This window comes from Heteronotia binoei, chromosome 1, assembly GCF_032191835.1.
Source record: "Heteronotia binoei isolate CCM8104 ecotype False Entrance Well chromosome 1, APGP_CSIRO_Hbin_v1, whole genome shotgun sequence".
Lineage (NCBI taxonomy): Eukaryota > Metazoa > Chordata > Lepidosauria > Squamata > Gekkonidae > Heteronotia > Heteronotia binoei.
The window spans coordinates 66,866,211-66,881,140 of record NC_083223.1 but is presented as its reverse complement, the minus strand read 5'-3'; the positions used below and the strand labels follow the sequence as shown (position 1 = coordinate 66,881,140).

The 14,930-nt window shown below is 46.6% G+C and overlaps 1 protein-coding gene across 1 annotated transcript in view; it reads left to right on the top strand.

The window, feature by feature from the left end:
* The window catches only part of LOC132569389 (protein eyes shut homolog), a 219,377-nt gene that overhangs the window by 166,853 nt on the left and 37,594 nt on the right, over positions 1-14,930 (top strand). Inside the window, exons 7-8 of the mRNA XM_060235435.1 lie at positions 11,856-11,960; positions 12,887-13,026. Coding sequence (XP_060091418.1) covers positions 11,856-11,960; positions 12,887-13,026 — 245 coding nt within the window. The remainder of the gene's footprint in view (positions 1-11,855; positions 11,961-12,886; positions 13,027-14,930) is intronic.

Sequence of the window (14,930 nt, the reverse complement as noted above, 5' to 3'; positions counted from 1 at the left end):
AGCATAAGAGTTTGGTATTATTGTGAATTCATCATGGTACTAAAAAGTTATAGTTCCATTAGAAGAACCATCCATATTCCTAAATGAAGATTTTAATCTGCATGAGGTTTGCTACAATATTTGATAAATCCCCATTCCTGTCCCTAACTGTATACAAATCTTCATGATGCCTAACATCATCTACATGAATTGTTAATTAGTTCTTCCTACAGTATGCAAGATGATTTTTTTTTCATTTTCTTATTTCAACTCTGCAGGGTTAGGGTCAGCATACTGTGAGGAAAAGACCAAACTGTGAGGAAAAGACCCCTCTTTCCCCAATATTATAGTCACAAGCATGGTTGCCAGGGCGCCTGGAGAAGTGAGCTTGCACCCGTCTGGCCAGAGAGTGTGAGCAAAGCCATCCAGGAACTAAAAGGGACTCCTGTGTACAAACAGCCTAAGTGTGTAGGCATTCTGCACAGACGTTTCCCCGTCACTGCGCGGGGCCCGCCATGGTGGGGAAGAAGCCGCGCCGCCACGGAGCTGTCCAGGCGATCGGTGTTGAAGCGCTAAGCATGGAATCCACTGTGTTTCGCTAACACCACTCGTAGCCATCTTCCCGCCAGGCTGGACTTCATTCCTTCATAGTGGGAATCTCACGTACACACCCTGAGTCATTCCTAGCCCGCAAGCAACCCATTCGTCCCATGAATGGATTAACAGCTCAACTGTTGATCCTAATTGCTTAGCAATGCCCTGAACAATAACTCTTGCTCAGAAGATGGTGAGAAAAGAGGAAGGACAACTCCTGTCACATCCAAGTCTTTTGTATACACCGGGGATACCTAGGTCAATATTTGATTCCCTATTGTCACATTCCCAGATAATCCCATCTCATCCCAAGTACCCAGCCATTTCCATACACATACCATTGGAGCGGCCTCAGGCCCTGTTGCAACCTGGAAGTTTCCAGGATGCCCAGGATGAAGGTGAAGTTCATTGGTCCAAGCAAACACCCAATCAGGTGTCACCAAAGAACTCACCATTGGTTCTTCTGATGCCCAGCCTCCGTGGTCATCACAGAACCTCCCATCTCTCCTCCCTGTCGCCGCCCATCCCCTAGGGACTCAGGTGACTCTTTATAACCTGTGGACTAGCTACCCACAGGTGTGCTTCTAGTCAGCAACCCACTCCCCGCTGTATAGATCCATCCCCGATTCCTGATCAGTTTCGGGTCCTCCCCCATTCCCTTAACTGTCGCCATCGGAGCCTTCATTGGAGTCTGCGAGAGGTAATTATCGCCCTGTCTGTCTATCCATATATGTTCCCCTATCAATCTATCTGTATTTCTTAGACCTGTGTGAATGTGTGATTGTTTTGTATTTTTATCTTGTATGAAAAAACTATTTTTCACAATAAATTACAAGTGATTTCATTAAATTAGAGTCCATTTTATTGAGCATTTACTCTCTGGATGGTTGAGCCTGGTATACATTGGTAAAAAGATTCCTATTAAGCCAGGTGTCCACCTAACTAATTCCCCAACCTCGTTTTGAGGGCATTTGGCTTAACAATACCCTGTGATTGGGGCAGCTGCCACAGCCCATGGATCTTGGCAGGGCCCATGGATGCTGACTCCCTATTCTCCTCCGATGCCTGCACTCACACACTTCCACTGCTTACTTATGGGGGTTTTATCACATGTTCCCAGCTGCTTATACTGCCAAGCACTGCTTGAGAAAGCCCTGTGGGTGATATGCAAAACATCAGTTTGGTTGTAGTGGTTAAGTGTGCAGACTCTAATCTGGGGGAACCAGGTTCAATTTCCCACTCTTTCAGTTTGAGACCCTGGAGAGCTGCTGCCAGTCTGAGAAGACAATACTGACTTTGATAGACTGAAGGTCTGATTCAGTAGAAGGCAGCTTCATATGTTCATATGTTTCAGTAGAAGGCAGCTTCATATGTTCATACTTTCCTGGAGAACGCTTCCGTCCTTGACCCACTTCAGTTCGGCTTTCGCCCGGGCCATGGGATGGAGATGGTGTTGGTTGCCCTAGTAGATGACCATAAACGGCATCTGGATCGGGGTGGCTCGGCAGTGCTGATGTTGTTGGACCTATCGGCTGCGTTCAATACGGTCGACCATCGGCTACTGACTTGCCGCCTTGCCGACGCGGGGATTCAGGGGTTGGCCTTACAGTGGCTTTCCTCTTTCCTTGAAGGTCGGGGACAAAGGGTCGCGATTGGGGGTGAACTATCCCGGAGGCACACGCTTGATTGCGGAGTGCCTCAGGGGGCGGTTCTCTCCCCAATGTTATTCAACATCTATATGCGTCCCCTTGCCCAGATTGCCCGAAGGTATGGGCTGGGGTGTCATCAGTATGCTGATGACACCCAGCTCTATCTGCTTATGGATGGCTGACCGGTCTGCGCCCCTGAAAATCTGGATCGGGCGTTACAGGCCATGGCTGAGTGGCTCAGACTGAGTGGGCTGAGGCTAAATCCGGCGAAGACAGAGGTCCTTTGCTTGGGTCGTCGGGGACCGGGGGGGGGGGAAATCCCCCTGCCAGTTTTTGATGGTGTGCCGTTGATAGCGGTGGACAGTTCAAGAGCCTAGGGGTACTATTGGAGCCCTCCTTAAAGATGGAGGCTCAAATAGCAGCCACTGCCAAGTCCGCGTTTTTTCATCTTAGGCAGGCAAGGCAGTTGGCTCTCTTCCTGGATCGCGATGATCTAGCAACAGTGATCCATGCTACGGTCACCTCGAGGTTGGACTACTGCAATGCCCTCTACATGGGGCTGCCCCTGTGCCGAACTTGGAAATTGCAGTTGGTGCAGAATGCCACGGCCCGGCTGTTATTGGGGTTCCCAAGATGGGAGCATATTCGGCCGGGTCTTCGGGTTCTGCACTGGCTGCCAATAATATACCGAGTCCGGTACAAGGTGCTGGTCATTACCTTTAAAGCCCTATATGGCCTAGGACCTGCCTACCTGAAGGACCGTCTCTCCCCACATGTGCCCCAGAGAGTACTGAGATCGGGAACCCAAAATCTTCTTGCTATCCCTGGGCCAAAAGAAGCCCGCCTAAAATCTACTAGGGACAGGGCCTTCTCTGTTATGGCCCCTTCATGGTGGAACCAGTTGCCGGAAGAGGTGAGGGCCCTGCAGGACCTTACTCAGTTCCGCAGGGCCTGTAAGACAACCCTCATCCAGCTGGCTTACACCTAACTGACATAGGAAATTAAATGTAGCTCTATCAGATTTTTGTTATGCATACTGCCGCAATGCTTAAATGTTTTAAATGTTTTGAATGCTTTAAATGTTTAAATAGATACCTAATTTAAAATTTTATGTTTGATTTATCTGTTGTAAGCTGCCCTGAGCCACCTTGGTGGGAAGGGCGGGATATAAATTATAAATAAAAATAAATAAAAATAAATAAATATGTTCACATGCACTTGCTAGGTGACTTTGGGTCAGTCACAGTTCTTGAAAGAGCTGCTCTCTCAAGAGTAGTTTTTGAAAGAGCTCTCTCAGCTCCTCCTATCTCACAGGGTGTCTGTTGTGGGGAGAGGAAGGGAAAGGAGATTGTAAGCCACTCTAAGTAAAGGGTGGGGTATAAATCCAATCTCTTCTTCTTCAGCATTGCTGGTGGCCATGGCAATGACACACCTAGCACCTTTGGAGAAAAGGCATGCTGACAGTACGGGCAACTGTGACTGCAGGTGGTAGGAGAGCTTGCAAGTGGACAGAGGAAGGATATACAGACATATGGGGGCATATGGGTGGTAGACAAGAAGTAAGGCCTAGTAGTAAGCAAAGGGGGTCCCTGGGCACATTGATCAGCCCTCATCAAAAAGTAGAACTGGCTCCTAAAGAACTGAAACCAGCAGTAACCTGAAACTGGAAATAGGACTGAAGTAGGCCCAAAACCAGAAGTAGGCCCAAAAAGGTCAGTTGAGGGCAGGATCAGCAGTGGGCGAGATCCTGTAAAAAGACAGATTGCTTACCTGTAACTGTAGATCTTCGAGTGGTCATCTGTGCATTCACACTCATGGGATATAGCACCTGCACCGATCCCCCGAATCAGTACCTAAAAAGCCCGGGATTTTTTTCACGCTTGGCACCAGTGAGCATGCGCACGCGTCCCAGTATGCATGCTCACTGGAGCCAGCGCGAGGATCCCACTGGTTCCTTCTTGACCGCTGGAAGCCTCTAACATAGGGAGACTGTCAGCAGTGGGGAAGGAGAGCAGGTAGTGTGAATGCACAGATGACCACTCAAAGATCTACAGTTACAGGTGAGCAATCTGTCTATCTTCTTTGTGGTCTCTGTGCTTCATACTCATGCGAGATTAGCAAGCAAGGCATACCTGGAGGCGGGAAGATGGTCAACCAGAAGAGACAGCTTGCAGCACCGCAGCTCCCAGACGAGTCCTTTGCTGAGCATACACATCCAGAGCATAGTGCTTCATGAAAGCATACGGAGAGGACCAGGAGGCAGCCTTGCACAGGTCTGTCAAGGAAATGCCTTTCAGGAACGCCACTGATGTCGCCATCGCCCTAGTAGAGTGTCCACGAATGGGCCCAGGCAACAGCTTCTTTGCCAGCAGGAAGCACAGTTTGATGGTCTCAGTGAGCCACTTCGAAAGCCACTGAGTGAAATTCTGCAGCCCAACTTAGGAGCAGCATAAGAAACAAAAAGATGCTGGTTCTGACAGAAACTCTTAGAACGACTCAAATAAAACAATAACGCATGCTTAACGTCCAAAGCGTGCCACTGACGTTCTTCATCCGAGGAAGGCGTGGGATGAAACGTGGGTAGCTAAACGTTCAACTTAAGGTGAAACTGGGAAACCACCTTGGGAAGAAAAGAAACATCAGGAGCCAACGACACTCCAGACTCCTGAAAACCTAAATATGGGTAGTCACAATGCATAGCCATGAGCTCCTCTACATGGCGTGCAGATGTGATTGCTACCAAAAAAGCAGTCTTCCAAGACAGATGCTGTAGCAAACATGTTGCCATTGGCTCGAAGGGACGCCAAGTCAACCTGTCCAACACTAAAGTCAAATCCCACAACTGTGGGAGTGACCTTGACGAGGGATGCAATCTGAGCAGACCTTTTAGAAACCTCTTTGAATGAGGGTGCGCAAAAACTGAATGCCCCTCCACTGACTCATGGCACGCTGATATTGCTGATAAATAAACTTTAATAGAAGAAAAGGAAAGTCCAGCATCCACCAGAGATAACAGAAAATCTAAAATCACCGATAGCCCACCTGTTGGGGTGAGACTGCAGGGTCAGCCAAAAACTGAAGAAACTTCCCCCACTTCCTGTCATAAGAAGTACGGGTAGACAACTTCCTGCTATTTAGAAAAACATGTTGGACTCTGCTGGAGAACAACAAGGTCGATGAACCATGCCGTCACCTTCAGGTGAGGCATGTTGTGATGGAACACGTGACCATCCTGGGCCGACAGAAGGTCCGGTTCTGCCAGAAACTGATTAAAAAAAAAAACCCTCGCTAGTTGAAGCAAGATCGGGAACCAATTCTGCCGAGGCCACCATGGTGTCACTGGGATGCAGCGCGGCCTTTTTCTTGCAATTTTGTTGACAACTCTTGTCAGTAGTGGCAGAGGCAGAAACAGATATAGGAACAAGTCATTCCATGGGAACATTAGGCTGTCTCTGATTGATTCTGGATCCATGCCCCCCCAGAACAGATCAGAGGACACTTCCGATTCCTGGCTGTGGCAAACACATCCACCTGAGGATACCCCCAGAGCTGAAACAAGGTTGAAGGAAGCACCACTGTATCTCCCACTTGTGCAGAGATGCTGCTCCTCTGCTCAATGAGTCCGCCTGCAGATTGAGCACCCCTGGAAGGTGTGCAGCCTGTACATAGATGTCGTGCTCCAGGCACTCCATCCACAGTTCTAGTGCTAGAGCACAGAGCCGTTGAGAGACTGTCCTGCCCTGCCTGTTGACATAACAAAGGGCTGTAGTATTGTCTGTCAACAGGGCCATCACCGTCTCCGCCACCATGGGATGGAAAGACCGAAGGGTGAAATGAATTGCCAACAGTTCCAGATAGTTTATGTGGCAATGAGTCAATTGCAGAGGCCAAGGGCCCTCCACACACAGAAAGTCCATGTGAGCACCCCAGCCCCACAAAGACGCATCTGTGGTAATTGTCACTGTTGTTACAAGTAGGTGGAAGGGAGCCTACTGACAGATGTTGTCTCTGGATTGCCACCATTGCAGGGACCAGAGAATTAAGGGTGGAATTGTGAACATCTTCCAAGGTGAGTCCCATAAGGGCCGAAACTATCCGAGAAACCACAGTTGAAGACCTCTCATTCTCAATTTTGCAAACAGCAGCACGCTTGTGGTTGCCGCCATCAGCCCCAGCACCCGCTGCAGCTGCTGTGCCATACCCCATTTCTGACTCTGGAAAAGATGTACAAGATTGATAATGTCCATCGCTCTCTGCTGAGGCAGAAAAGCACCGTGAAGGCTTGTGTCCAGCAAGGCCCCGATAAACTGAACTGGATCGAGGCGGCTCGGCGGTACTGCTGCTGCTAGACCTATCGGCTGCATTCGATATGGTCAGTCATTGGCTGCTGACCTGCCGTCTCACCGATGCAGGAATTCGGGGGCTAGCCTTACAGTGGCTCTCCTCCTTCCTTGAAGGTCAGGGACAAAGGGTGGCAATTGGAGGGGAACTGTCTCAGAGACACCTACTTAATTGTGGGGTGCCTCAGGGGGCAGTTCTCTCCCCGATGTTGTTTAACGTCTATATGCGCCCCCTTGCCCAGATTGTCCGGGAGTATGGGCTGGGTTGTCACCAGTACGCTGATGACACCCAGCTCTATCTATTGATGGACAGCTGGACTGGCGATGTCGCTATAAATTTGGACACGGCGTTACAGGCCATGGCTGGCTGGCTCAAGCTGAGTGGACTGAAGCTAAGTCCAGCGAAGACTGAGGTCCTTTGCATAGGTCGCGGCGGGCCGGGAGGGGAGATCTCCCTACCAGCCTTTGATGGTGTGTCACTGTACCAGTGCGCAGGGTCAAGAGCTTGGGAGTGCTACTGGAGCCTTCCATGTCAATGGAAGCCCAGATAGCTGCCACTCCTAAATCCGCCTTTTTCCACCTTAGGAGGGCGAGGCAGTTGGCTCCCTTCTTGGATTGTAGCGACCTGGCAACTGTGATCCACGCAACGGTCACCTCAAGGCTAGACTACTGTAATGCCCTCTACATGGGGCTGCCCTTATACCGAACGCGAAAACTGCAGTTAGTGGATAACGCGGCAGCCAGGCTGTTAGTGGGACTACCTCGGTGGGAACATGTGCAGCCTAGGCTGCGGGAGCTGCACTGGCTGCCAGTTGTGTATCGAGTTCATTATAAGGTGCTGGTTATTACCTTTAAAGCCCTATATGGCCGAGGACCTGCCTACCTTAGGGACTGCCTCTCCCCATACGTTCCCCAGAGAGCACTGAGATCCAGTTCCCAAAATCTTTTAAAAATCCCTGGACCAAGAGAGGCTAGATTGAAAACAACGAGGGAGCAAGCATTCTCAACAATGGCCACCCGATGGTGGAATCAACTCCCAGAGGAGGTGTGAGCCCTGCGGGACCTGAATCAGTTTTGCAGGGCTTGCAAAACCGCCCTCTTTCAGCTCGCTTTTAAGATGGAACCCGGCTAAATTGACTTCTAGCCATCCTATACATGTTTCTGAATTGTAGCACCTTAATTAATAACTCATAACGGCTAACTGTTTTATCTAATTTTTAACTTAATTTATAAATGTAATTCAACTGTATTTTAATCTGTTTTATTGTACTGATTGTATTTTTTTGAAATCATGGTTATACCATGTCCTGTGAGCCGCCCTGAGCCTGCCTTTGGCAGAGGACGGCGGGATACAAAAATAAATTATATATATATATATAACTGTCTGTGATGGAGTAAGATGAGACTTTGCCATGTTGACCTGCAGACCTAAGGTGTGAAGAAGACGAAGAGTAGTTGTGATATGGCCAGATAGACATTCTTCTGACTCCACCACAAGGAGCCATTGTCGATGTATGGAAAGACGATTATACCTTGAAGCCGGAGATGTGAGGCTACAACACTCATCATCTTGGTGAACATCCTTGGTGCAGTGCACAGGCCGAATGGAATGGCTTTGTACTGGAAGTGGTTGGAACCTATTGCAAAATGAAGGAAATGCCTGTACACCGGGTGGATGCTGACACAGAAAGAGGCATCCTTGAGATCCAATGTTGCCATCCAATCTCCTTGGTTGATGAGAGGAAGGATTGTTTGCAGAGTGGACATTCTGAATTTCTGGTACACGATAAACTTGTTCAGATTGCCATCCAATCCCCTTGGTTGATGAGAGGAAGGATTGTTTGCAGAGTGGACATTCTGAATTTCTGGTACACGATAAACTTGTTCAGATTCCGAAGGTCCATAATTGGTCTCAATCCCCCATCTCGTGTGGGAACCAGGAAATAACGAGAGTAGAACCCCCCCATTCTGGCCTCTACTGGGACCGGTTCTATGGCTTTTTCTGCAAGAGGTTGCTCACCTCCGCCAGCAGAGGTGGGGAAGGGGGTGTGGGTGTGGTGACAATCACTGACTGAGTTGGAACCTGAACAAAGTCTATCTTGTACCCTTCTGCTAGATGGAAAGAGCCCACCTGTCTGTGGAGATGGACTCTCAAGCCGGCAGGTACTGACGAAGGCGGATGAGTGATGAAGGAGGGGCGGCAATGCGTGCTACCGAAAAGTCAAAGGCCCTGCTTTTGTGGGTGAGCACCTTTAGATTTGCCAGTGGTTTGGGATGCTGAAGCAAACCTGTTTTTATTGTTTCCCCCTATCGGAAGACCTACTCTCTGATTGGGAAGAGCGAGGTCTCCACGGCTGATTGGGGGAGAATTTTTGGTAGGGCCTCTTGGGCCAAGATTTATGCCACTGCTTAGGCTTGCCTGCCCTAGAGGAGGCCGGGACACCCAGGTTTCTTGAGGTCTTTATTCTTTTGTTCATCTCTTGGAGGACACTGTTGGTGGTTGAACTGAAAAGACCTTCACCTTCAAAAGGCAAGTCTTCAACAAATGCCCTGGTGTCAGGCTGAAGAGCTGTGGATTTTAGCCAAGAGTGACAGCGTAGGGAGACAGCAGAAGTGATGGTTTTTGCTGATACATCGACCATGTGCTTTGCTGCAGCCAGTTGTTGCTTGGCCACAGCAAAGCCCTCCTTTTGCAGCTTCCTAAATGAAGATCTCTTCTCCTCGCTCAGGGAGGACAAAAGGGGTGTGAGCTGCTTCCAAATGGAGTATTGGTAGCAGGCCATGCAAGCGACATAATTGGAGACCTTCACTCCCAATGCTCCTGCTGAATAAAACTTCCTTCCTGCATTATCCAACTTCTTGTCCTCTTTGTCAGGTGGGGAAGAATGGGTCTTGTGCGCCTTGGATGATGAGGAGACCACTACTGAGTTGGGCTTGGGGTGGGAGAACAAAAACTCAGCACCAGCCTCCTGGACCTGATACATATGGTCCAGTCTCCAGGAAGAAATAGGTGTAGATGCCGGTTTTGCCCAAGGCTCCTTCACCACCTGCAGTATAACTTTTGTCACAGGCAAGGCCACATCCATCGATGTGTCCCTCTGCATAATATCGAAGACCATGTCATCGACGACTGGCTGCGGTTGAACCATTGTGAGGGAGAGGGAGTGTGCCATCCGCTTCAACAGGTCCCCATAAGACTTCAGATCTTCCGATGGAGATATGGGAAGATCCTCAGCAATATGCTACTCTGGCGAAGGTTCCACCACTCTGTCAGGGTCATCGGTACCGACCTCGGAGTCCGATGATGAGGAATCTCTTCTCACAGAGTGCTCTGAGAGTATCGGAGTTGAAGCTCACTCAGGTGACCGGAGAGACACCAACGACCGTGCCTGAACTTCCTCCACCCTCTCTTTGCGTCTCTCGGGAGGGATCGACACTGATGCCGAAGCTCACTGCCTTGAGTGATGGGAAACTCTCGAGAGATGAGAGAGGCTTCTGACCGCTGATCGCATTCAGGGAAGTCACTTGGAGGGTACCACTGGTATGGCGGGTAGGGGTAACCTTAAGAGCAAGGCCACTGATGTTGATCCCATGGTGGAAGTGGCAGGAAGCGCCGAACCATAGCAGCTGGTTCAAGCTCTCTCCGTCCCATAGTCTGTGCGAGAGGTGCCAGGGGTTTGTTCGGTACCGAAGCCTCAATCTCCGATATCGAACCACTGTCACTCTGACAACACAATCCCAATCTCAATGAGTGGGCGTGCTGGGTCAGGTCTATCTCCTGCTCCGATTCCAACAGGCAGAGCGGCTGCGAAGCTCTGCTTCTCAACACCGAAGGACTCCTTGGACATGGAGACGCCAGGACCTTCCAGGGTGGAGCAGCTTGCGTCGATACCGAAGCATCCCTAAAAGGAGAAGGAGTGCGGGAAAGTCTGTTCTTTCGCTTCTCCTTTGACTTCTTTGGGAGGGACAATCGGGTCTCCGAATCGTCCTGACGTTTCTTGGCTGGAGTCACCACTAACCCTGCAGAGGAGCGTTTCATGGGTTGGCCTCACTCAGTCAGCATATCGGTTTGTATCAGTGACGATGGATCGACCGATGTAACTGTCGGAGCCGGGGTGGCTTCCCCCATCGATACCGACAGGCCCGTTGCCATTTTCGGCGGACAAAGAGCCAATTTCACAAGTGCTGCCGATAGCCTTGCCGCCCGGTTTTTCAGGTTTGCTTTGAGAAGCTCAAGCAACGCAGGCATGAATCAACACGTTGTCCCTCGCCCAGGCACAGTAAGCAGAGGGAGTGACTGTCAGGAGGTTCAATTTTGCTACCACACTTGCAGCAATGTTTTAAAAAAACCAACACCTTTCCATAGGCATTGGAACCCACAGAGAACGATTTCTGAGGGAATGGGGGGGAAAATAAAGCCCCGAGCGGCAAAGTCCAACCACAACAGTCTTTTTTTTCCAAACAACAATAACTATCTATAACTATTTAACTATTAACTAAGAAAACAACAAGAAAATCCAAAGGATTACAGTACCAACCGGAGCAAATGAAAGGAGATCCTCTCCGACTGGAGCAAATGAAAGGAGAGCCTCTCAGCTCGGCGGTCAAAAAGGAACTGGCGGGATCCTCGCGCTGGCTCCAGTGAGCATGTGTACTGGGATGCCTGCACATGCTCACTGGTGCCGAGTGCAAAAAAATCCCGGGCTTTTTAGATACCAATTCGGGGGATCGGCACAGGTGCTATATCCCATGAGTGTGAAGCACAGAGACCACAAAGAAGATGCAGGGATTCCCCTGCTTTCACTGAGGAGCTGACAATCCTATGTGTAGCAGAACATAAGGTAGGGGTGCTTGATCACCCAGTAGCTTGGCTCTAGTGTTTCCTCTAATCTGAGTTAGTGTGAGGTAGTTCAGTTTTTTAGCCTCCAACTTACACATTTTTTCTTAGCTCAAGAAAAATGGCCTCAGAGCAAACTAATTTATGCAGATGCTCACAACTTTAATGCCAGTAGCTCATGAAGTAGAATTTTTGCTCACAAGACTCCACAACTTAGAGGGAGTATTGCTTGGCTCATGTCCAGTTCAGCAGTGCTGGCTATCAATGATCTGGCTGGGGGTTAATGGCTTGTTTGTTGATGCCTGTTTGAAATGAGCAAGCTGCATTGTATTTGGGGTGGGAGATGGAAGCTGATCAGGGGTATGTATGTTCTCAATGTAATATTTTATTTTTGAATGAAACAGCACAAGCTCTAAAAACTAACAGAGCAAAATTGTCCCTTTAAAAATTATGCAGGTGTGTACTGTGAGACTGAAATTAATGAATGTGACTCTTATCCATGCAAACATGGAGGATCATGCAATGACTACATAGACCATTTTAAATGCAACTGTCCTATGGGTAAGTCTTCCTGGTTCATCAGGGATTCTCAGCTTTTATGCTGTCAGTGCTATTTGTTCTCCAGGAAATGGTGTAGGCAGAGGAATAAAACTGACCTCCTTGGGGATGTTCACACTCTTTAATAAAAGCTGATATTGAACAATAAGAATATTGCAATTACAGCTCAAACACTCTAGCTAGGACACCACATGTGAAATCCAAAGAGAAGTACATTAAAACCTGGTCTATCTACTCTCACAACTATCTTTATTTTTTTCATACAAATTAAACTGTGAGCAAATATGTCATGTCTTGATTTACATTTTGTATTGCCTCTGAAGTCCATATACCGTTACTTCAGGGTATGGAACTGGCCTGCAGTTAGCCATCCCTAGGTTCAATGGAAGAAAAAAAATGAATAAATTGATTTATTATTATTATTTTATTTCTATTCTGCCCCTTCCCCCTTTTGGGGGGGGGGGTCAGAGCAGAGTACAGCAATTTGAGATAAAATCGTAATAATAATAATAATAATAATAATAATTTTTATTTATATCCCGCCCTCCTCACCTAAGCAGGCTCAGTTGTTCTCATAGCTGTTCTCATAGCTTAAAAATAATAAAATCAGTTTTAATTTAAAGTTTAATTTAAAGCAATTTAAAGCTATAATTCTATACTTGCCTACTTGGGTCTGAGTAAGCCCCACTGAAATCTCAGGGATTTCCTTCTGAATAAATTGCATAGGTTTAGGGTCTACATTGAATAATTTCTGGCTGAATGCTTAAATAGTGCTCCATTTTCCTTTGAAGTTTGCCTTGATATAAATGATGTAAGAATAAAAAAATATTGAATGTTTTGGCGACTATTTATTAAACATGTTGAGGTTGTGAACTGCTGTTTGAGTCATTCCTCTTTCTTAAGTTTTTTAAAACTCTCTTTTGACATAGGATATGAAGGTCAACAATGTGAAGTGGACATTGATGCCTGTTTATTTCACAACATAAGCTGCAGCCATGGAGCTCAGTGTGTAGACAAGCCATACGGACTTGCTTATATATGTGGGACAGCATGCCAGGAAAACACAGAAGTAAGATCACCTAAAGTTGTTCTCATAGCTTAAAAATAAATTATATCAAGATCTGTCGCAAGAGTTATCATCATGAATTTAGTTAGATAGCAATTTATATGAATGTGAAACCAACTTCTCCAACTCCTACAGATCACAGGCAAGACTACCGAATTCAGAGAAGACATTTATTTATTTTATTTTATTTTATTTTATTTATATCCTGCCCTCCCCGCCAAAGCAGGCTCAGGGATAATCAGAATTGTGATTCCAGGGATAATCAGAACTGCTCACATATTCAGTAAATTATAGTGTGATCCTCAGTCACATCAGCTGAATAAGTCAACCTGTATTGGATACAGTAATTTAAATAACATCAATAAGAGTTGGTTTTTCTAGGTAACCCATGATAAAACCTTGGATTGCTGAAGTTTATAATCTATTAATTTGGAATATGAATTTTGGCTCATAATCCTCATCTTCAGTCTCAAACAAGCATTATTTCCAAAAGGTTTTTCTCCAGTTTACTCTTTCAAACTGTCAGCTTAGATAGTGTCCTTCACATCTTGGAACATAACAGAATTACATCAAATATGCCTAATTTCACATAAATAATTTATGTACATAGTTATAGAACCCGTAAGTTTGGGCTGCTCTTGGAACTCCAAAAAAGCCATGCTTAACAAAGACCCCACATTTTGTAGACAGGAGAGCAGGGCAGAGTTTGTTTATGATACCATTGAGCTGTGGAAGTGCTTGGAATACCACCCAAGCCCTGTACCACTGCAAGGATTAGGCTTGAATCCTCCATGCCAGTCCCAGAGTGGACAGTGGAGCTCATCCTTCTTATGATAATTTTTGGAAATGTTCAGAACCTCTGATATTACTGTGACTGCAGAAGAATGACCTGAACTTCCTTCCTATAAGCTTTCAGAAAGAGTGCTCTAGAGATGCTATATTAGCCTTGGAACTTAGAAAGCAGGGAAACTTCTCAGTGTTTTCCAATGGTTGATGTGAGTGCAGGAAAACCCCTTCAGGATCTAGAGAAGTATGGGGATTCCGATCAAATTAAAGTTGCGCTTTCCAGTAATAAACTGATAAATATATTTGTTGGCACTAGCTCAATAAACTGAAGCAGAGCATGTGAGCGTTACCATTAGATTTAAAGCCTTGATTTTTTGTGGACTCAGAAGTCAAGTGCATCTGAATAGGTTTTTCCCCTCAACATTAGCTTGCATTTTCTCTGTATAAAGTTGAACTAAGTGTAGCTAATTGTTGTAGGTACCTTAATATCAAGTGCACACTACAAGGCAAGTTCAAAAAGATTACACAGGGTTTTTAATTTACTTTAGATCACTTGAAGCAGCACTATTCATCGTACTAAATTCTTACTACAAAAATAGTAATTTGTTTCAAAAGACATGGGTTTAGTTATTTTCAGCACAGTGATTTTCAAATGTCCTACCTTTAGGGATCACATTTCTCTTCTGCCAAAGAACCCTAGAAGTATTCGGCATAGAACTCCTGTGTCTTGCAGAAGATTCTGAGGAATGTGTGAACACTCAGTTTTTGTTGGATTTCAATGACACCTTGAAACACCCACAGTCCTCTGAGACAGCATATTAGCAATAGATCTAAATCTTCAAGAAAGCTAATATGCTATCATGTAAAAAAAATTGCTAGGAACCTTGAAAGCATTGCCATATAATCCCCATTAAAACTCTGCTGCCTAGGGCAGACAATGCACTTGTGACCAAGCTCTACGTTTGAATATGAACTATTCCATTGCATAACAATTTAAAATGTATGTTGTTTGGCATCTACCAATTTTAAACTGCATAAATATCTGCTACATAAAGTCTAACATGATGCAATAACCGTTACGGCGCTTTAGGCTTGAGAAATGCTGATAAACAAGATTCGGG